This window comes from Tinamus guttatus, unplaced genomic scaffold (genome assembly GCF_059628265.1).
Source record: "Tinamus guttatus ecotype Peru unplaced genomic scaffold, ASM5962826v1 Tinamus_guttatus_pri_ptg000893l, whole genome shotgun sequence".
NCBI classification, from domain to species: domain Eukaryota; kingdom Metazoa; phylum Chordata; class Aves; order Tinamiformes; family Tinamidae; genus Tinamus; species Tinamus guttatus.
Window position 1 is genome coordinate 26,767 of NW_028289427.1, and position 23,763 is coordinate 50,529.

The 23,763-nt window shown below is 60.6% G+C and overlaps 1 protein-coding gene across 1 annotated transcript; it reads left to right on the forward strand.

The window, feature by feature from the left end:
• Positions 1-7,120: 7,120 nt before the first annotated feature.
• LOC148591263 (metabotropic glutamate receptor 6-like) lies at positions 7,121-23,442 on the forward strand (the record flags this gene model as incomplete). The annotated part of the gene is made up of 4 exons (XM_088537911.1): positions 7,121-7,180; positions 7,811-8,308; positions 19,598-19,814; positions 23,307-23,442. Coding segments are annotated over exons 1-4 (911 nt in total), but the record flags the coding sequence as incomplete, so codon positions are not given.
• Between the last annotated feature and the right edge of the window lie 321 nt (positions 23,443-23,763).

Consider the following 23,763-nt stretch of genomic DNA (forward strand, 5'->3'; position numbering starts at 1 on the left):
AACCCCCCTAGCCCCTATAGATGCCCCCTGGCCCCTATAGATCCGCCCCTGGCTCACCCAGGGGCTGCATGTAGACCCGGCCCAGCTCCCCATGGGCACCCTATAGATCCCTATAGACCCTATGGATGCCGTAGCTCACCCAGGGGCTGCATGTAGACCCAGCCCAGCTCCCCATGGGCACCCTATAGATCCCTATAGACCCTATGGATGCGGTAGCTCACTCAGGGGCTGCACATAGACCTGGCCCAGCTCCCCATGGGCCCCCAGCAGCTCCCCATAGACCCTCCTGTACCCTATAGATCCCTATAGACCCCTATGGATGCCATAGCTCACCCAGGGGCTGCACGTACACCCAGCCCAGCACCCCGCGGGCGCCCCCCAGACCCTATAGACCCCTATAGAGCCCTATGAATGCCACAGCTCACCCAGGGGCTGCATGTAGACCCGGCCCAGCTCCCCGTGGATGCCCTATAGATCCCTATAGACCCCCCCATACCCTATAGACCCCTATAGAGCCCTATGGATACCGTACTCACCCAGGGGCTGCACGTAGACCCGGCCCAGCTCCCCATGGGCACTCCATAGATCCCCCGTACCCTATAGACCCCTATAGAGCCCTATGGATGCCATGCTCACCCAGGCGCTGCACGTAGACCCGGCCCAGCTCCCCGTGGGTGCCCTACAGATCCCTATAGACCCCCTATGGATGCCATACTCACCCAGGGGCTGCACGTAGACCCGGCCCAGCACCCCGTGGGCGCCCCCCAGACCCTATAGACCCCTATAGAGCCCTATGGATGCCATACTCACCCAGGGGCTGCACGTAGACCCGGCCCAGCTCTCCATGGGCACCCCATAGATCCCCCGTACCCTATAGACCCCTATAGTCCCCTATGGATGCCATACTCACCCAGGGGCTGCACATAGACCCAGCCCAGCTCCCCGTGGATGCCCTATAGATCCCTATAGACCCTCCTGTACCCTATAGACCCCTATAGAGCCCTATGGATGCCGTACTCACCCAGGGGCTGCACGTAGACCCGGCCCAGCTCGCCGTGGGCACCCCATAGATCCCCCGTACCCTATAGACCCCTATAGAGCCCTATGGATGCCATGCTCACCCAGGAGCTGCACGTAGACCCAGCCCAGCTCCCCGTGGGTGCCCTATACATCCCTATAGACCCTCCTGTACCCTATAGACCCCTATAGACCCCCTATGGATGCCGTACTCACCCAGGGGCTGCACGTAGACCCGGCCCAGCTCCCTGTGGGTGCCCTATAGACCCCTATAGAGCCCTATGGATGCCATACTCACCCAGGGGCTGCACGTAGACCCGGCCCAGCTCCCCGTGGATGCCCTATAGATCCCTATAGACCCTCCTGTACCCTATAGACCCCTATAGAGCCCTATGGATGCCGTACTCACCCAGGGGCTGCACGTAGACCCGGCCCAGCTCCCCGTGGATGCCCTATAGATCCCTATAGACCCTCCTGTACCCTATAGACCCCTATAGAGCCCTATGGATGCCATACTCACCCAGGGGCTGCACGTACACCCAGCCCAGCTCCCCATGGGCACCCCATAGATCCCCCGTACCCTATAGACCCCTATAGAGCCCTATGGATGCCATACTCACCCAGGGGCTGCACGTAGACCCGGCCCAGCTCCCCGTGGATGCCGTATAGATCCCTATAGACCCTCCTGTACCCTATAGACCCCTATAGAGCCCTATGGATGCCGTACTCACCCAGGGGCTGCACGTAGACCCGGCCCAGCTCCCCGTGCGCCCCCAGCAGCTCCCGCAGGCGCCGGGGGCCCAGCCCGGGGGGCAGCGGCGCCGCGTACAGGAGCCCGGGCACCGCGCGCCGGGGGGGCTGCGGCGTCGCCGGCGTCGCCATCCGCCTGCGGGGGGGTTTGGGGGGGCCTGAGACCCCCGGAGGGACCCGCCAGGGACCCATAACCCCCCATAACCCCCCCAGGGCCCCATAACCCCCATAGGGACCCCCATAACCCCCATAGGAACCCCCATAACCCCCCAGGACCTCCCCAGGGACCCATAACCCCCATAGGGACCCCCATAACCCCCCAGGACCCCCCCCCCAGGGCCCCATAACCCGCCAGGACCCCCCCCAGGGCCCCATAACCCTCATAGGGACCCCCATAACCCCCCAGGACCCCCCCAGGGCCCCATAACCCGCCAGGACCCCCCCAGGGCCCCATAACCCTCATAGGGACCCCCATAACCCCCCAGGACCCCCCCCCAGGGCCCCATAACCCGCCAGGACCCCCCCAGGGACCCATAACCCCCATAGGGACCCCCATAACCCCCCAGGACCCCCCCAGGGCCCCATAACCCGCCAGGACCCCTCCAGGGACCCATAACCCTCATAGGGACCCCCATAACCCCCCCAGGGCACCTATAACCCCCCATGGCCCCATAACCCCCCAGGGACCCCCATAACTCCCATAGGAACCCCCATAATCCCCCAAGAACCCCCATAACCCCCCCAAGGACCCCTAGAACCCCCCCAGGAGCCCCGATATCCCCCCCAGGGACCCCCATAGCCCCCCATGGCCCCATAACCCCCCAGGGACCCCCATGACCCCCTCATGGCCCCGTAACCTGCCCAGGGACCCCCCATAACCCCCAGGAACCCCCCATAACCCCCAAGGACCCCCGGGGATCCCCATAACGTCCAATGGCCCCATATCCCCCCCACGGCCCATAACACCCCCCAGAGACCCCCAGGACCCCCCCAAGGACCCCCAGGCCCCATAACCCCCCTAAGGCCCCATAACCCCCCCCCCAGCCACCCCCAGGACCCCCCATAAACCCCCCATGTCCCTCAACCCCCCTCCAGCGACCCCCCCAGATCCCATAAGAGCCCCCAGGATCCCATAGGGACCCCCAAGAACCCCCCAGGCCCCAAAGGGACCCTCCCGGCCCCCATAACCCCCCCATGTCGCCCAGCCCCCCCCCCCCAGAGCCCCCCTGAACCCCATAGAGCCCCCAGGACCCTATAGGGATCCCCAAGAGCCCCCGGGCCCCAAAGGGACCCCCCAGCCTCCATAATCCCCCTCCATGTCCTCCCAGAGCCTGTCCCGGACCCCATAGAGACCCCCAGGACCCCCCCAGGCCACATAACCCCCCCGCCATGTCCCCCAGCCTCCCACGGGACCCCATAGAGCCCCTGAGACCCCATAGGGACCCCCCGGACCCTATAGGGACTCTATAGGGACCCGGACAGCCCCCGTCGCCCCTCCCGGGCCGTTACCCCTCCCCCAAACCGGCCCCGGTTCCCGCTCCCCCCCCCCCCCCGCGGCCTCACGCACCCGCCGCCGCCGTCGCAAAAGAGCCGGAAAGCGCCGGGCGGAGGGGGCGGGGCCAGAGAGCAGGGGGCGGAGCCTCGCCGCCGCGGCCTGCACCAGGCGGGAGGCGGGGCCAGAGGGAGGGGGCGTGGTCTGGGTGAGTGTTGTGGAGGGCGCAGAGGGCGTGGTTTGGGGAGGGGGCGTGGCCCCGACTCCCCGGTCTGGCATAGACGGGAGGCGGGGCCAGAGGGAAGGGGCGTGGCCACGCCGCGATTGAAACCTCCTCGGAGCGGGGCGTGGTCAGAGCGGGGGGGGGCAGAGCGACGGCGGAGAGGGGGCGTGGCCGGGGGCGTGGCCTGGAGGGCGTGGCCTGGAGGGCGGGAACCGCGTGCGCGGCGCCGCCGGGCCGTTTCCCCCCGTTTCCCGACGGTTTCTCCCCGTTTTTGAGGCGTTTTTAACGCCGAAAACCCTTTTCTGGGCGGTTTCAGGGGGGGTTTCTCTCAGGGTTTGTTTCCCCGCTGTTTTTTTCCCCGTTTTTACCTCAACTTTGCTCCTTCCCGCGGCGCCGCCGCCGTTTTCTCCTCAGCGCCCGTTGCCCACATGACACCATTTTCCCTTCGCCCCTCGTTTTTCCTGTGGTTTTGCTGATTTTTAATTAATTTGTTTTATTTTCCAGTTATTTTACAACTTTTTTATCGATATTTTCTCCCTTTTCTTGCCTTGTTTTCCTCAGCGCATGTTTTAAATGCTTTTGCCTTCAATTTTTATTTTTCCGGCTGTTTTTACGTTACTTTATTCGCACCTGTTTCCCCATTTTTTAACCAATTTTATCCCATTTTTCTTCAGCCTTCTGTTTCTCCTCTGATTTTCCACATTTCTCTTTTTCTCCACTGCTTTTCTCTTCATTCCTTTACCCCCCACTCTTTCCTGACCATTTCCTCCCCCAAAACCTTATTTTTAGCCATTTTTCCATAATTTATCTTTGCTTTTCTCCCATTCCTTTTCTATTCACTCCCTTTCAACCATTTTTATCATTTCCCCCCTTTTTTTCTCCATTTAACCCTTCTCTTTCCCCTCCTTCCCCCATGCTATTCCCCTCAATGTCCCTTTCCCCATCTCTTCCTCCAAATTTTCCTCATTTCACTCATAATTATCTCTATTTTCTCTCCTAATTTTAAATATAAAAAAATTCTCTTCTACATTTTCTCTTTTTTAATCTTTTTCAATTATTTTTCCCTTTATTTTTTGTCTCTTGTTTTTCTCCTGTTTTCCCCCTATTTGCGCTCCAGAATTCCTTTTTTCTCCATTTTTGTCTTTCAGTACCCATTAATGTATAATACCAATAATAAAACAATATCTAATGTCTGTCACTCATATTTACTACTAAAAGTCCATCAATATTTGATGTTTGCTCTTAAAAAAAAACCTTGTTTCTCTGTTTTTCCCCCTTTTCTTTTTCTTTTTTTTTTCATTTCTCTCCTTTTCTCTTTGCTTTTTGAATCTTTTGCACTCATTTTCCCCCTTTTCCCATTTTTATGCCTTTTCCCTTTTCTTCCCCTTATTTTCTCCATTTTTCCTCTCAAAACTCCCCTTTTCCCTCATTTTCCTCCATTTTCCTCCATTTACTCCCCCAAAATGCTCCACTACCCCAATTCCTTCCCCCTTTCCCTCCTTTTCCCCTATTTTCCCCTTTTCACTCCATTCCAGCCCTTTTTCATAGCTCAATCCCTTCCTTTTCAACATTCCTTTTTTTCCATTTCAGCATCATTTTTCCTACTTTTTTCCTACTTTTTTTCCTGTATCTTTCTTGCTTTTCCCTGTATCTTTCCGCACTTCTTTCCTCTTTTTTCCGCCTTTCTTTCTTATTTTTTCCCTTTTTTCTTATTTCCCCTTTTTTGTTATTTTTCCCCTTTTTCTTATTTTGTTCCCTTTTTTCTTATTTTCCCCCTTTTTTCTCTTCTTCCCTTTTCTTTTTTCTCTTTTTTCTTTTTCCCCCTTTTTTCTTTTTCCCCCTTTTTTCTTTTTCCCCCTTTTTTTCTTTTTCCCCCTTTTTTTCTTTTTCCCCCTTTTTTTCTTTTTCCCCTTTTTTTCTTTTCCCCCCTTTTTTTTCTTTTTTCCCTTTTTTCTTTTTTCCCCCTTTTTTTCTTTTTTCCCCTTTTTTTCTTTTTTCCCCTTTTTTTCTTTTTCCCCCCTTTTTTCTTTTTTCCCCTTTTTTTCTTTTTTCCCCTTTTTTTCTTTTTTCCCCCTTTTTTCTTTTTTCCCCTTTTTTCTTTTTTCCCTTTTTTCTTTTTCCCTCTTTTTTCTTTCCCCCCCTTTTTTTCTTTTTCCCCCTTTTTTTTTCTTTTTTTCCCTTTTTTCTTTTTTCCCCTTTTTTCTTTTTTCCCCTTTTTTCTTTTTTCCCTTTTTTCTTTCCCCCCCCCTTTTTTCTTTTCCCCCCTTCCCCCCCTTTTTTCTCCTTTTTCCTTTTCCCTCCTTTTTTCCTTTTCCTTTTCCCCCCTTTTTTCATTTTCCCCTTTTTTCTGTTTTTCCCCTTTTTTCTGTTTTTCCCCTTTTTTTCTGTTTTTCCCCCTTTTTTCTGTTTTTCCCCCTTTTTTCTGTTTTCCCCCCCTTTTCTTATTTCCCTCCCCTTTTTTCTTTCTTATTCCCTTCCCCCTCGTTTCCCCCTCGCTTCCCCCTCGTTTCCCCCTCGTTTCCCCCTCGTTTCCCCCTCGTTTCCCCCTCGTTCCCCCCTCGCTTCCCCCTCGCTTCCCCCTCGTTTCCCCCTCGTTTCCCCCTCGTCTCCCCCTCGTCTCCCCCTCGTTTCCCCCTTTCTGTTTTCCCCTTTCTCCCTCTTTCTCCCTGTCCCCCATGTCCCCCCTCCCTCGCTCCTCTTTTCCCTTGATCCCGGCTGTTCCCTGTCTCTCCCCAATCCGCAGGGATTTGGCTCCGGGGCCGCTCGCCCGGGGAAGAGCAGCGGGATTAAAGCGTAATCCGGGGGGGGGGGGGGAGTTAAAGCCGCCCCTAATCCCCCCTCCAGCTGCTGCCCCCCCCAATTAACAGCTGTTTAATTGCCGCAGGGCCCCGGAGCATCATGGGAGTCCGGCCAAGTGGGGGCTCCCCCCCGGCGGCGTCCGAGGGGCCCAGGCGTCCGGGAGCGCCGAGCGCCGCAGGTGGGTGCGGGGGGCTGGGGACCCCCATGGGGCTGGGGACACCCCAGGGACCCCCCGTCCTGCCCCACATCCTCCCCATGGGGCTGGGGACCCCCCATGGGGCTGGGGACACCCCAGGAACCCCCCGTCCTGCCCCACATCCTCCCCATAGGGCTGGGGACACTCCAGGGATCCCCCCATGGGGCTGGGGACACCCCAGGGACCCCCCGTCCTGTCCCACATCCTCCCCATGGGGCTGGGGACACCCCAGGGACCCCCCCATGGGGCTGGAGACCCCCGGGAACCCCCCATGGGGCTGGGGACCCCCGGGGACCCCCCGTCCTGCCCCACATCCCCCCCATCTATAGGGCTGGGGACCCCCCAGGGACCCCCATTACCCCCCTAGGGGCCCCTCATGTCCCCCAGAGACACCCGGGGACCCCCCCAAAACCCCCCAGGACCCCCCCAGGGACCTCCCATAGCCCCCCAGGGACCCCCATTACCCCCCAAGGACCCCTCGTGTCCCCCAGGGACCCCCATAGTCCCCCAGGGCCCCTCTAGGGTCCCCAGGGTCCCCCAGAGAGCCCCAGGGACCCCCCAGGACCCCCCAGAGCCCCCTGTAGCCCCCCATGTCCCCCCATGTCCCCCCGCTGACCCCCGTGCTCTTCCCGCAGCCGTGACCATGTCCCCGCTGCCACCGGCCCCGTTGCTGCTGCTGCTACTGCTGTCGCTGTCCCCGTTGGTGACACCGTGGCGGGCACCGTCCCCATCCCCATTAATGTCCCCGTGGCGCACACTGTCCCTGTCCCCGCTGCTCCTGCTGTCCCTGTGCCCCGCGGTGTCCCCATGGCAGACCCAGTCCATGTCCCCTTCAATGTCCCCGTGGCTGCTGCTGTCCTTGTCCCCTGCAGTGTCCCCATGGCAGGCACCATCAATGTCCCTGTCCCCGTCCCCGCTGCTCCTGCTGTCCCTGTGCCCCATGGCCTCCCCATGGCAGACCCAGTCCATGTCCCCATCAATGTCCCCACTGCTGCTGCTGTCCCTGTCCCCTGCAGTGTCCCCATGGCAGCCCCTCTCCCTGTCCCCCTCCATGTCCCCGTGGCTGCTCGTGCTGTCCCTGTCCCCCACAGCCTCCCCGTGGCAGACCCCGTCCATGTCCCTGTCCCCCTCCATGTCCCCATTGCTCCTGCTGTCCCTGTGCCCCGTGGCCTCCCCATGGCAGACCCCATCCATGTCCCTGTCCCCCTCCGTGTCCCCACTGCTCGTGCTGTCCCTGTCCCCCACAGCCTCCCCATGGCAGACCCCATCCATGTCCCTGTCCCCGTCCCCATTGCTCCTGCTGTCCCTGTGCCCCGTGTCCTCCCCGTGGCAGACCCCGTCCACGTCCCTGTCCCCCTCCGTGTCCCCACTGCTCCTGCTGTCCCCGTCAGTGTCCCCGTGGCGCTCCCCGCCGCCACGGCAGCCGCTGGCGGTGCGCGTGCCGGGCGAGCTGACGCTGGGCGGGCTGTTCCCGGTGCACGCGCGCGGCGCCGGCGGGGCGCCGTGCGGCGCGCTGCGCAAGGAGCAGGGCGTGCACCGCCTCGAGGCCATGCTGTACGCGCTGGACCGCGTCAACGGCGACCCGCGCCTGCTGCCCAACGTCACCCTGGGCGCCCGCATCCTGGACACGTGCTCCCGGGACACCTACGCGCTGGAGCAGGCGCTGTCCTTCGTGCAGGCGCTGCTGCGGCGCGACGGCGACGAGGACGCGGCGCGCTGCGAGGACGGGCGCCCGCCGCGCCGCCCGCCGCCCGAGCTGCTCGTGGGCGTCATCGGGGCCTCGGCCAGCTCCGTGTCCATCATGGTGGCCAACGTGCTGCGGCTCTTTGCGGTGAGTGTGGGGACGTGGGGGACATTGGGGACATTGGGGACATGGACATGGGACACACCTGGGGCTCCGTGTCCATCATGGTGGCCAACGTGCTGCGGCTCTTCGCGGTGAGTGTGGGGACGTGGGGGACATGGTGGGGACATTGGGGACATGGACATGGGACACACCTGGGGCTCCGTGTCCATCATGGTGGCCAACGTGCTGCGGCTCTTCGCGGTGAGTGTGGGGACATGGTGGGGACATGGGGACATGGGGGACATAGATATGGGACACACATGGGGCTCCGTGTCCATCATGGTGGCCAACGTGCTGCGGCTCTTCGCGGTGAGTGCGGGGACATGGGGGACATGGTGGGGACATTGGGGACATGGGACACACATGGGGCTCCGTGTCCATCATGGTGGTCAACATGCTGCGGCTCTTCACGGTGAGCGGGGACATGGGGACATGGTGGGGACATGGAGGACACACGGGGGACATGGGACACACATGGAGCTCCGTGTCCATCATGGTGGCCAACGTGCTGCGGCTCTTTGCGGTGAGCGGGGACATGGGGGAGACACGGGGACATTGGGGACATGAGGAACACACGGGGACATGGGGGACATGGATATGGGACACACATGGGGCTTCGTGTCCATCATGGTGGCCAACGTGCTGCGGCTCTTTGCGGTGAGTGTGGGGACATGGTGGGGACATGGGGGACATGGACATGGGACACACCTGGGGCTCCGTGTCCATCATGGTGGCCAACGTGCTGCGGCTCTTCGCGGTGAGTGTGGGGACGTGGGGGACACTGGGGACATTGGGGACATGGACATGGGACACACATGGGGCTCCGTGTCCATCATGGTGGCCAACGTGCTGCGCCTCTTTGCGATGAGTGCGGGGACATGGGGGACATGGTGGGGACATGGGGGACATGGGGCTCCGTGTCCATCATGGTGGCCAACATGCTGCGGCTCTTCGCGGTGAGCAGGGACATTGGGGACACTGGGGACATTGGGGACATGGGGCTACGTGTCCATCATGGGCATCATCAGGGCCTCAGCCAGCTCCGTGTCCATCATGGTGGCCAACGTGCTGCGGCTCTTCGCGGTGAGCAGGGACATGGGGGACACTGGGGACATTGGGGACATGGGGCTACGTGTCCATCATGGGCATCATCAGGGCCTCAGCCAGCTCCGTGTCCATCATGGTGGCCAATGTGCTGCGGCTCTTCGCGGTGAGCAGGGACACAGGGACATGGGGGACACATGGGGGACATGGGGACACATGGACGTGGGGCTTGTGTCCATCATGGGCATCATCAGGGCCTCAGCCAGCTCCGTGTCCATCATGGTGGCCAACGTGCTGCGGCTCTTTGCGGTGAGCGGGGACATGGGGGACACTGGGGACATGGGGGACATGGACATGGGACACACATGGAGTTCCGTGTCCATCATGGTGGCCAACGTGCTGCGGCTCTTTGCGGTGAGTGCGGGGACATGGGGGACATGGTGGGGACATTGGGGACATGGGGGACATGGGGCTCCGTGTCCATCATGGTGGCCAACGTGCTGCGGCTCTTCGCGGTGAGTGTGGGGACGTGGGGGACATTGGGGACATTGGGGACATGGACATGGGACACACCTGGGGCTCCGTGTCCATCATGGTGGCCAATGTGCTGCGCCTCTTTGCGGTGAGTGCGGGGACATGGGGGACATGGTGGGGACATGGGGGACATGGGGCTCCGTGTCCATCATGGTGGCCAACGTGCTGCGGCTCTTCGCGGTGAGCAGGGACATTGGGGACACGGGGACATTGGGGACATGGGGCTACGTGTCCATCATGGGCGTCATCAGGGCCTTGGGCAGCTTCGTGTTCATCATGGTGGCCAACGTGCTGCGGCTCTTTGCAGTGAGTGTGGGGACATGGGGACATGGGGGACATGGACATGGGACACACCTGGGGCTCCGTGTCCATCATGGTGGCCAACGTGCTGCGGCTCTTTGCGGTGAATGTGGGGACATGGGGACACTGGGGACATGGGGGACATGGATATGGGACACACCTGGGGCTCCGTGTCCATCATGGTGGCCAACGTGCTGCGGCTCTTTGCGGTGAGTGTGGGGACATGGGGACACTGGGGACACATGGGGGACATTGGGGACATGGGGGACATGGACATCATGGTGGCCAACGTGCTGCGGCTCTTTGTGGTGAGCGTGGGGACATGGTGGGGACATGGGGGACATGGACATGGGACACACATGGGGCTCCGTGTCCATCATGGTGGCCAACGTGCTGCGGCTCTTTGCGGTGAATGTGGGGACATGGGGACACTGGGGACATGGGGGACATGGATATGGGACACACCTGGGGCTCCGTGTCCATCATGGTGGCCAACGTGCTGCGGCTCTTTGCGGTGAGTGTGGGGACATGGGGACACTGGGGACACATGGGGGACATTGGGGACATGGGGGACATGGACATCATGGTGGCCAACGTGCTGCGGCTCTTTGTGGTGAGCGTGGGGACATGGTGGGGACATGGGGGACATGGACATGGGACACACATGGGGCTCCGTGTCCATCATGGTGGCCAACGTGCTGCGGCTCTTTGCGGTGAGCGTGGGGACATGGTGGGGACATGGGGGACACATGGGGGACATTGGGGACACATGAACATGGGACATACATGGAGCTCCGTGTCCATCATGGTGGCCAACGTGCTGTGGCTCTTTGCAGTGAGTGTGCGGGGACGTGGGGACACAGGGGACACATGGACATGTAGAACATGGGGACACAGGGACATGGGACACACATGGAACCCCGTGTCCATCATGGGCGTCATCAGGGCCTTGGGCAGCTTCGTGTCCATCATGGTGTCCAACGTGCTGCGGCTCTTTGCAGTGAGTGTGGGGACGTGGGGACACTGGGGACACATGGGGGACATTGGGGACATGGGGGACATGGACATCATGGTGGCCAACGTGCTGCGGCTCTTTGTGGTGAGCGTGGGGACATGGTGGGGACATGGGGGACATGGACATGGGACACACATGGGGCTCCATGTCCATCATGGTGGCCAACGTGCTGCGGCTCTTTGCAGTGAGTGTGGGGACGTGGGGACATTGGGGACGTGGGGGACATGGACATGGGACACACATGGGGCTCCGTGTCCATCATGGTGGCCAACGTGCTGCGGCTCTTTGCAGTGAGTGTGGGGGGACATGGGGACACAGGGGACACATGGACATGTAGAACATGGGGACATGGGGACACAGGGACATGGGACACACATGGAGCTCCGTGTCCATCATGGTGGTCATCAGGGCCTTGGGCAGCTTCGTGTCCATCATGGTGGCCAACGTGCTGCGGTTCTTTGCGGTGAGCGGGGACATGGGGGACACTGGGGACATGGGGGACATGGACATGGGACACACCTGGGGCTCCGTGTCCATCATGGTGGCCAACGTGCTGCAGCTCTTTGCGGTAAGTGTGGGGACATGGGGACACTGGGGACACATGGGGGACATTGGGGACATGGGGGACATGGACATCATGGTGGCCAACGTGCTGCGGCTCTTTGCGCTGAGCGTGGGGACATGGTGGGGACATGGGGGACATGGACATGGGACACACATGGGGCTCCGTGTCCATCATGGTGGCCAACGTGCTGCGGCTCTTTGCGGTGAGTGTAGGGATATTGGGGACATTGGGGACACATGGTGGACATAGGGGACACATGAACATGGGACATACATGGGGCTCCGTGTCCATCATGGTGGCCAACGTGCTGCGGCTCTTTGCAGTGAGTGTGGGGGGACATGGGGACACAGGGGACACATGGGCATGTAGAACATGGGGACATGGGGACACAGGGACATGGGACACACATGGAACCCCGTGTCCATCATGGGCGTCATCAGGGCCTTGGGCAGCTTCATGTTCATCATGGTGTCCAACGTGCTGCGGCTCTTCGCAGTGAGTGTGGGGACGTGGGGACATTGGGGACGTGGGGGACATGGACATGGGACACACATGGGGCTCCGTGTCCATCATGGTGGCCAACGTGCTGCGGCTCTTCGCGGTGTGCAGGGACATTGGGGACACGGGGACATTGGGGACATGGGGCTACGTGTCCATCATGGGCGTCACTGGGGCCTCGGCCAGCTCCGTGTCCATCATGGTGGCCAATGTGCTGCGGCTCTTCGCGGTGAGCAGGGACACAGGGACATGGGGGACACATGGGGGACATGGGGACACATGGACGTGGGGCTTGTGTCCATCATGGGCATCATCAGGGCCTCAGCCAGCTCCGTGTCCATCATGGTGGCCAACGTGCTGCGGCTCTTTGCGGTGAGCGGGGACATGGGGGACACTGGGGACATGGGGGACATGGACATGGGACACACATGGAGTTCCGTGTCCATCATGGTGGCCAACGTGCTGCGGCTCTTTGCGGTGAGCGGGGACATGGGGGACACTGGGGACATGGGGGACATGGACATGGGACACACATGGAGTTCCGTGTCCATCATGGTGGCCAACGTGCTGCGGCTCTTTGCGGTGAGTGCGGGGACATGGGGGACATGGTGGGGACATTGGGGACATGGGGGACATGGGGCTCCGTGTCCATCATGGTGGCCAACGTGCTGCGGCTCTTCGCGGTGAGTGTGGGGACGTGGGGGACATTGGGGACATTGGGGACATGGACATGGGACACACCTGGGGCTCCGTGTCCATCATGGTGGCCAATGTGCTGCGCCTCTTTGCGGTGAGTGCGGGGACATGGGGGACATGGTGGGGACATGGGGGACATGGGGCTCCGTGTCCATCATGGTGGCCAACGTGCTGCGGCTCTTCGCGGTGAGCAGGGACATTGGGGACACGGGGACATTGGGGACATGGGGCTACGTGTCCATCATGGGCGTCATCAGGGCCTTGGGCAGCTTCGTGTTCATCATGGTGGCCAACGTGCTGCGGCTCTTTGCGGTGAATGTGGGGACATGGGGACACTGGGGACATGGGGGACATGGATATGGGACACACCTGGGGCTCCGTGTCCATCATGGTGGCCAACGTGCTGCGGCTCTTTGCGGTGAGTGTGGGGACATGGGGACACTGGGGACACATGGGGGACATTGGGGACATGGGGGACATGGACATCATGGTGGCCAACGTGCTGCGGCTCTTTGTGGTGAGCGTGGGGACATGGTGGGGACATGGGGGACATGGACATGGGACACACATGGGGCTCCGTGTCCATCATGGTGGCCAACGTGCTGCGGCTCTTTGCGGTGAGCGTGGGGACATGGTGGGGACATGGGGGACACATGGGGGACATTGGGGACACATGAACATGGGACATACATGGAGCTCCGTGTCCATCATGGTGGCCAACGTGCTGTGGCTCTTTGCAGTGAGTGTGCGGGGACGTGGGGACACAGGGGACACATGGACATGTAGAACATGGGGACACAGGGACATGGGACACACATGGAACCCCGTGTCCATCATGGGCGTCATCAGGGCCTTGGGCAGCTTCGTGTCCATCATGGTGTCCAACGTGCTGCGGCTCTTTGCAGTGAGTGTGGGGACGTGGGGACACTGGGGACACATGGGGGACATTGGGGACATGGGGGACATGGACATCATGGTGGCCAACGTGCTGCGGCTCTTTGTGGTGAGCGTGGGGACATGGTGGGGACATGGGGGACATGGACATGGGACACACATGGGGCTCCATGTCCATCATGGTGGCCAACGTGCTGCGGCTCTTTGCAGTGAGTGTGGGGACGTGGGGACATTGGGGACGTGGGGGACATGGACATGGGACACACATGGGGCTCCGTGTCCATCATGGTGGCCAACGTGCTGCGGCTCTTTGCAGTGAGTGTGGGGGGACATGGGGACACAGGGGACACATGGACATGTAGAACATGGGGACATGGGGACACAGGGACATGGGACACACATGGAGCTCCGTGTCCATCATGGTGGTCCTCAGGGCCTTGGGCAGCTTCGTGTCCATCATGGTGGCCAACGTGCTGCGGTTCTTTGCGGTGAGCGGGGACATGGGGGACACTGGGGACATGGGGGACATGGACATGGGACACACCTGGGGCTCCGTGTCCATCATGGTGGCCAACGTGCTGCAGCTCTTTGCGGTAAGTGTGGGGACATGGGGACACTGGGGACACATGGGGGACATTGGGGACATGGGGGACATGGACATCATGGTGGCCAACGTGCTGCGGCTCTTTGCGCTGAGCGTGGGGACATGGTGGGGACATGGGGGACATGGACATGGGACACACATGGGGCTCCGTGTCCATCATGGTGGCCAACGTGCTGCGGCTCTTTGCGGTGAGTGTAGGGATATTGGGGACATTGGGGACACATGGTGGACATAGGGGACACATGAACATGGGACATACATGGGGCTCCGTGTCCATCATGGTGGCCAACGTGCTGCGGCTCTTTGCAGTGAGTGTGGGGGGACATGGGGACACAGGGGACACATGGGCATGTAGAACATGGGGACATGGGGACACAGGGACATGGGACACACATGGAACCCCGTGTCCATCATGGGCGTCATCAGGGCCTTGGGCAGCTTCATGTTCATCATGGTGTCCAACGTGCTGCGGCTCTTCGCAGTGAGTGTGGGGACGTGGGGACATTGGGGACGTGGGGGACATGGACATGGGACACACATGGGGCTCCGTGTCCATCATGGTGGCCAACGTGCTGCGGCTCTTCGCGGTGTGCAGGGACATTGGGGACACGGGGACATTGGGGACATGGGGCTACGTGTCCATCATGGGCGTCACTGGGGCCTCGGCCAGCTCCGTGTCCATCATGGTGGCCAATGTGCTGCGGCTCTTCGCGGTGAGCAGGGGCATTGGGGTCACGGGGACATTGGGGACATGGGGCTCCGTGTCCATCATGGTGGCCAACGTGCTGCGGCTCTTCGCGGTGAGCAGGGACACAGGGACATGGGGGACACATGGGGGACATGGGGACACATGGACGTGGGGCTTGTGTCCATCATGGGCATCATCAGGGCCTCAGCCAGCTCCGTGTCCATCATGGTGGCCAACGTGCTGCGGCTCTTTGCAGTGAGTGTGGGGGGACGTGGGGACACAGGGGACACATGGACATGTAGAACATGGGGACATGGGGACACAGGGACATGGGACACACATGGAGCCCCGTGTCCATCATGGGCGTCATCAGGGCCTTGGGCAGCTTCGTGTCCATCATGGTGTCCAACGTGCTGCGGCTCTTCGTGGTGAGTGTGGGAACGTGGGGACATTGGGGACATTGGGGACATGGATATGGAACACACATGGGGCTCCGTGTCCATCATGGTGGCCAACGTGCTGCGGCTCTTCACGGTGAGCAGGGACATGGGGGACACATGCACATTGGGGACATGGGGCTCCGTGTCCATCACGGGCGCCATCGGGGCCTCGGCCAGCTCCATGTCCATCATGGTGGCCAACGTGCTGCGGCTCTTCGCGGTGAGTGCGGGGACATGGGGACATGGGGGACATGGAGAACACATGCACATAGGGCTCCGTGTCCATCATGGTGGCCAACGTGCTGCGGCTCGTCGCGGTGAGTGTGGGGACATGGGGGACATGGGGGACGTGGGGCTCCGTGTCCATCATGGGCGTTATCGGGGCCTCGGCCAGCTCTGTGTCCATCATGGTGGCCAACGTGCTGCGGCTCTTCACGGTGAGCGGGGACACAGGGACATGGTGGGGACATGGGGGACACACGGGGGACATGGGACACACATGGGGCTCCGTGTCCATCATGGGCGTCATCAGCATCTCGGCCAGCTCCGTGTCCATCATGGTGGCCAACGTGCTGCGGCTCTTCGCGGTGAGTGTGGAGACATGGGGACACTGGGGACATGGAGAACACATGGGGACATGGGGCTCCGTGTCCATCATGGTGACCAACGTGCTGCACCTCTTTACGGTGAGTGTGGGGACATCAGGGGGACATGGGGACATGGGGGACACACGGGGGACACACGGGGACTCTGTGTCCATCATGGTGGCCAACGTGTTGCGCCTCTTCACAGTGAGTGTGGGGACATCAGGGGCACATGGGGGACATGGGGGACACATGGGAGATACGGGGGGCATGTGAGGGCGCAGGGGGACACGGGACAGCAGGGGACACAGGGGGACACGCGTGGGACGTGTTGGGGTGGGCGGGAGGGCCACAGGGGTCCGTGTCGCTCCGTGTCATTCCCGTGTCACTCCCGTGTCATTCCCGCGTCACTCCCATCTCATTTCCATGTCACTCCATGTCATTCCCATGTTGCTCCATGTCACTCCCGTGTCATCCCCGTGTCACTCCCATGTCATTCCTGTGTCACTCCATGTCATTCCGATGTTGCTCCGTGTCGCTCCATGTCACTCCCATGTCACTCCAGTGTCGCTCCGTGTCACTCCCGTGTCATTCCCGTCTCATTCCCATGTCACTCCATGTCATTCCCATGTTGCTCCGTGTCGCTCCGTGTCATTCCCGTGTCATTCCCATGTCACTCCATGTCACTCCATGTCACTCCATGTCACTCCCATGTTGCTCCGTGTCGCTCCGTGTCATTCCCGTGTCATTCCCGTCTCATTCCCGTGTCACTCCATGTCACTCCCATGTTGCTCCGTGTCGCTCCGTGTCACTCCCGTGTCATTCCCGTCTCATTCCCATGTCACTCCATGTCATTCCCGTCTCATTCCCATGTCACTCCATGTCACTCCCATGTTGCTCCGTGTTGCTCCGTGTCATTCCTGTGTCATTCCCGTCTCATTCCCATGTCACTCCATGTTATTCCCGTCTCATTCCCATGTCACTCCATGTCACTCCCATGTTGCTCCGTGTTGCTCCATGTCATTCCTGTGTCATTCCCGTCTCATTCCCATGTCACTCCATGTCATTCCCATGTTGCTCCGTGTCGCTCCGTGTCATTCCCGTGTCATTCCTGTCTCATTCCCATGTCACTCCATGTCACTCCCATGTTGCTCCGTGTCACTCCGTGTCATTCCCGTCTCATTCCCGTGTCACTCCATGTCACTCCCATGTTGCTCCGTGTCGCTCCATGTCATTCCTGTGTCATTCCCATGTCATTCCCATGTTGCTCCGTGTCGCTCCATGTCACTCTCATGTCACTCCAGTGTCGCTCCGTGTCATTCCCGTGTCATTCCCATGTCACTCCATGTCACTCCATGTCACTCCATGTCACTCCCATGTTGCTCCGTGTCGCTCCGTGTCATTCCTGTCTCATTCCCGTCTCATTCCCATGTCACTCCATGTCACTCCCATGTTGCTCCGTGTCGCTCCGTGTCACTCCCATGTCATTCCCGTCTCATTCCCGTCTCATTCCCATGTCACTCCCATGTTGCTCCGTGTCGCTCCGTGTCACTCCCGTGTCATTCCCGTCTCATTCCCATGTCACTCCATGTCACTCCCATGTTGCTCCGTGTCGCTCCGTGTCATTCCCGTCTCATTCCCGTCTCATTCCCATGTCACTCCATGTCATTCCCATGTTGCTCCGTGTCACTCCCGTGTCATTCCCGTCTCATTCCCATGTCACTCCATGTCACTCCCATGTTGCTCCGTGTCGCTCCGTGTCATTCCCGTCTCATTCCCATGTCACTCCATGTCACTCCCATGTTGCTCCGTGTCGCTCCGTGTCACTCCCGTGTCATTCCCATCTCATTCCCATGTCACTCCATGTCACTCCAGTGTCGCTCCGTGTCACTCCCATGTCATTCCCGTCTCATTCCCATGTCACTCCATGTCACTCCCATGTTGCTCCGTGTCGCTCCATGTCATTCCCGTGTCATTCCCGTGTCATTCCCGTGTCACTCCAATGTTGCTCCGTGTCACTCCATGTCATTCCCATGTCACTCCAGTGTCGCTCCGTGTCATTCCCGTGTCACTCCCGTCTCATTCCCGTGTCCCTCCATGTCACTCCCATGTTGCTCCGTGTTGCTCCATGTCATTCCTGTGTCATTCCCATGTCCCTCCATGACGCCTGGGCCCCTCCGGGAGCTTCCAGAACCTTCCCCCGCCCCCTCCCCCTCCCACAATGCCCCGGGGCGGCGCCAAACACCCAGGGAGGGGGGGGGCGGGTCAGGGAGTGGCGCCAAACAGGGCGGGGGACACCCAGGCCCCGCCCCCACAGGCTCCACCCCCCTGGCCAGGCCCCGCCTCCCTGGGCTCCCAGCCCCGCCTCCCTGAACTCCAGGCTCCTCCTCCCCGCTCTCCTGGGCCCCATCCTGCCCCTCCCGCATCCCCCCTGCCCCACATCGCCCATTCCCGGGGCACATCCTGATCCCCATCCCCATTCCCGGTATTCCCGGTATTCCCACTGCAGATCCCGCAGATCAGCTACGCGTCCACGGCCCCGGAGCTCCATGACCGCGGGGGGCCCATCCTGACCCACATCCCCTATTCCCAATGTGGGGCCCATCCTGACCCCCATTCCCAGGGCAGATCCTGACCCCCATTCCCGATATTCCCGGTATTCCGGGGCAGATCCCGCAGATCAGCTACGCGTCCACGGCCCCCGAGCTCAGCGACCGCGGGGGGCCCATCCTGACCCCCATTCCCATTCCCAATGTGGGGTCCATCCTGACCGCAATCCCAGTATTCCCGGCATTCCCGGCATTCCCATGCAGATCCTGCAGATCAGCTACGCGTCCACAGCCCCCGAGCTCAGCAACCGCGGGGGGCCCATCCTGACCCACATCCTGGTGGGGCAGATCCCGATCCTGAGCCCATCTCCCTGCATTCCCATCCCCATTCCCGATATTCCCAACGCAGATCCCGCAGATCAGCTACACGTCCACGGCCCCCGAGCTCAGCGACCGCGGGCGCTACGAGTTCTTCTCGCGCGTGGTGCAGATCCCCATCCTGATCTCCATCCCCATTCCGGGATAATTCCCGGCATTCCCAACGCAGATCCCGCAGATCAGCTACGCGTCCACGGCCCCGGAGCTCAGCGACCGCGGGCGCTATGAGTTCTTCTCGCGCGTGGTGCAGATCCCCATCCTGAGCCCCATTCCCATCCCCATTCCCATCCCCATTCCGGGATAATTCCCGGCATTCCCGGCATTCCCAACGCAGATCCCGCAGATCAGCTACGCGTCCACGGCCCCCGAGCTCAGCGACCGCGGGCGCTACGAGTTCTTCTCGCGCGTGGTGCAGATCCCCATCCTGATCCCCATTCCCATCCCCATTCCTGGCATTCCTGGCATTCCCGATATTCCCAACGCAGATCCCGCAGATCAGCTACGCGTCCACGGCCCCCGAGCTCAGCGACCGCGGGCGCTACGAGTTCTTCTCGCGCGTGGTGCCCCCCGACTCGCAGCAGGCCCAGGCCATGGTGGCCCTGGTGCGGGCCCTGGGCTGGAGCTACGTGGCCACCGTGGCCTCCGAGGGCAACTACGGCGAGAGCGGCGTGGACGCCTTCCTGCAGAGCTCCCGGGAAGCGGGTACAGAATGGGAATGGGATCGGGAATACCATGGGAATGGGAATGGGATCAGGAATACCGATGGGAATGGGGTGGGAGAGAGCGGCGTGGACGCCTTCCTGCAGAGCTCCCGGGAAGCGGGTACGGAATGGGAATGGGATCGGGAATACCATGGGAATGGGGTGGGAGAGAGCGGCGTGGACGCCTTCCTGCAGAGCTCCCGGGAAGCGGGTACGGAATGGGAATGGGATCGGGAATACCATGGGAATGGGAATGGGATCAGGAATACCAATGGGAATGGGGTGGGAGAGAGCGGCGTGGAGGCCTTCCTGCAGAGCTCCCGGGAAGCGGGTACGGAATGGGAATGGGATCGGGAATACCATGGGAATGGGAATGGGAATGGGAATGGGAGAGAGCGGCGTGGACGCCTTCCTGCAGAGCTCCCGGGAAGCAGGTACATCCATAGGGAATGGGAATGGGGATGGGAATGGGAATGGGGATGGGAGAGAGCGGCGTGGACGCCTTCCTGCAGAGCTCCCGGGAAGCGGGTATGGGAATACCAATGGGAATGGGAATGGGATCAGGAATACCAATGGGAATGGGGTGGGAATGGGAGAGAGCGGCGTGGACGCCTTCCTGCAGAGCTCCCGGGAAGCGGGTACGGAATGGGAATGGGATCGGGAATACCATGGGAATGGGAATGGGAATGGGAATGGGAATGGGAATGGGAGAGAGCGGCGTGGACGCCTTCCTGCAGAGCTCCCGGGAAGCGGGTACGGGAATACCAATGGGAATGGGAATGGGATCAGGAATACCAATGGGAATGGGGTGGGAATGGGAGAGAGCGGCGTGGACGCCTTCCTGCAGAGCTCCCGGGAAGCGGGTACGGAATGGGAATGGGATCGGGAATACCATGGGAATGGGAATGGGATCAGGAATACCGATGGGAATGGGGTGGGAGAGAGCGGCGTGGACGCCTTCCTGCAGAGCTCCCGGGAAGCGGGTACATCCATAGGGAATGGGAATGGTATTGGGAATACCGATGGGAATGGGAATGGGATCAGGAATACCGATGGGAATGGGGTGGGAGAGAGCGGCGTGGACGCCTTCCTGCAGAGCTCCTGGGAAGCGGGTACGGAATGGGAATGGGATCGGGAATACCATGGGAATGGGAATGGGAATGGGATCAGGAATACTGATGGGAATGGGGTGGGAGAGAGCGGCGTGGACGCCTTCCTGCAGAGCTCCCGGGAAGCAGGTACGGAATGGGAATGGGATCGGGAATACCAATGGGAATGGGGATGGGGCAGAGAGCGGCGTGGACGCCTTCCTGCAGAGCTCCCGGGAAGCGGGTATATCCATAGGGAATACTGATGGGAATGGGATCAGGAATACCGATGGGAATGGGAATGGGATCAGGAATACCGACGGGAATGGGGATGGGGCAGAGAGCGGCGTGGACGCCTTCCTGCAGAGCTCCCGGGAAGCGGGTACGGAATGGGAATGGGATCGGGAATACCGATGGGAATGGGGTGGGAGAGAGCGGCGTGGACGCCTTCCTGCAGAGCTCCCGGGAAGCGGGTACATCCATAGGGAATACCGATGGGAATGGGATCAGGAATACCGATGGGAATGGGCATGGGAATACCGATGGGAATGGGAATGGGGTGGGAGAGAGCGGCGTGGACGCCTTCCTGCAGAGCTCCCGGGAAGCGGGTACGGAATGGGAATGGGATCGGGAATACCATGGGAATGGGAATGGGATCAGGAATACCGATGGGAATGGGGTGGGAGAGAGCGGCATGGACGCCTTCCTGCAGAGCTCCCGGGAAGCGGGTACATCCATAGGGAATACCGATGGGAATGGGAATGGGAATGGGAATGGGGATGGGAGAGAGCGGCGTGGACGCCTTCCTGCAGAGCTCCCGGGAAGCGGGTACGGGAATACCGATGGGAATGGGAATGGGATCAGGAATACCAATGGGAATGGGGTGGGAATGGGAGAGAGCGGCGTGGACGCCTTCCTGCAGAGCTCCCGGGAAGCGGGTACGGAATGGGAATGGGATCGGGAATACCATGGGAATGGGAATGGGAATGGGATCAGGAATACCGATGGGAATGGGGTGGGAGAGAGCGGCGTGGACGCCTTCCTGCAGAGCTCCCGGGAAGCGGGTACGGAATGGGAATGGGATCGGGAATACCGATGGGAATGGGGTGGGAGAGAGCGGCGTGGACGCCTTCCTGCAGAGCTCCCGGGAAGCGGGTACATCCATAGGGAATACCGATGGGAATGGGAATGGGAATGGGAGAGAGCGGCGTGGACGCCTTCCTGCAGAGCTCCCGGGAAGCGGGTACATCCATAGGGAATACCGATGGGAATGGGAATGGGAGAGAGCGGCGTGGACGCCTTCCTGCAGAGCTCCCGGGAAGTGGGTATATCCATAGGGAATACCGATGGGAATGGGATCAGGAATACCGATGGGAATGGGGTGGGAGAGAGCGGCGTGGACGCCTTCCTGCAGAGCTCCCGGGAAGCAGGTACGGAATGGGAATGGGATCAGGAATACCATGGGAATGGGAATGGGAATGGGATCAGGAATACCGATGGGAATGGGGTGGGAGAGAGCGGCGTGGACGCCTTCCTGCAGAGCTCCCGGGAAGCGGGTACGGAATGGGAATGGGATCGGGAATACCATGGGAATGGGAATGGGATCAGGAATACCGATGGGAATGGGGTGGGAGAGAGCGGCGTGGACGCCTTCCTGCAGAGCTCCCGGGAAGCGGGTATATCCATAGGGAATACCGATGGGAATGGGATCAGGAATACCGATGGGAATGGGGATGGGAATACCAATGGGAATGGGGTGGGAGAGAGCGGCGTGGACGCCTTCCTGCAGAGCTCCTGGGAAGCGGGTACGGAATGGGAATGGGATCGGGAATACCATGGGAATGGGAATGGGATCAGGAATACCGATGGGAATGGGGTGGGAGAGAGTGGCGTGGACGCCTTCCTGCAGAGCTCCCGGGAAGCGGGTACGGAATGGGAATGGGATCGGGAATACCATGGGAATGGGGTGGGAGAGAGCGGCGTGGACGCCTTCCTGCAGAGCTCCCGGGAAGCAGGTACATCCATAGGGAATGGGAATGGGAGAGAGCGGTGTGGATGCCTTCCTGCAGAGCTCCCGGGAAGCGGGTACAGGAATGGGATTGGGAATGGGAATGGGAATGGGATCGGGAATGGAGTGGGAATGGGGGACAGAGAGCAGCGTCGCCGCCTTCCTGCAGAGCTGCCGGGAAGCTGGTGCGTCCGTGGGGATGGGAATGGGAACAGGATGGGAATGGGATGGGAATAAGAAGGAATGGGATAGATCTGGGATACACTGGGGTTGGGCTGGGGTATATCTGGGATGCACCGGGATGCCCTGGCTGAATATTGGGGCAACGCCGACGGGTCGGAATGGGTCCGATCCGCTCCGATCCGCTCCGATCCGCTCCGATCCGGCGGGAACGCAGGCGGGATCTGCATCGCGCAGTCCATCAAGCTGCCGCGGGAGTCGCGGGAGGCCGAGTACACGAAGGCCATCGAGCGCCTCATGGAGACGTCGGCCGCGCGCGCCGTGGTGCTGTTCGCCAACGAGGACGACGTCCGGTACCCTAGAGAACCCTATAGACCCCTATGGACCCCTATAGGATCCTATAGAGTCTATAGGCCCCCCAAGAGCCGTGGTGCTGTTCGCCAACGAGGACGACGTCCGGTACCCTAGAGAACCCTATAGACCCCTATGGAGCCCTGTGGACCCCTATAGACTCCTTAGACCCCTACAGAGTCTATAGACGCCCCAAAAACCCCCCAAGAGCCGTGGTGCTATTCGCCAACAAGGACGACGTCCAGTAACCTATAGAACCCTATGGGACCCTATGGACCCCTATAGACACCTACAGAACCCTAAGGGACCTTATAGAGCCCTAT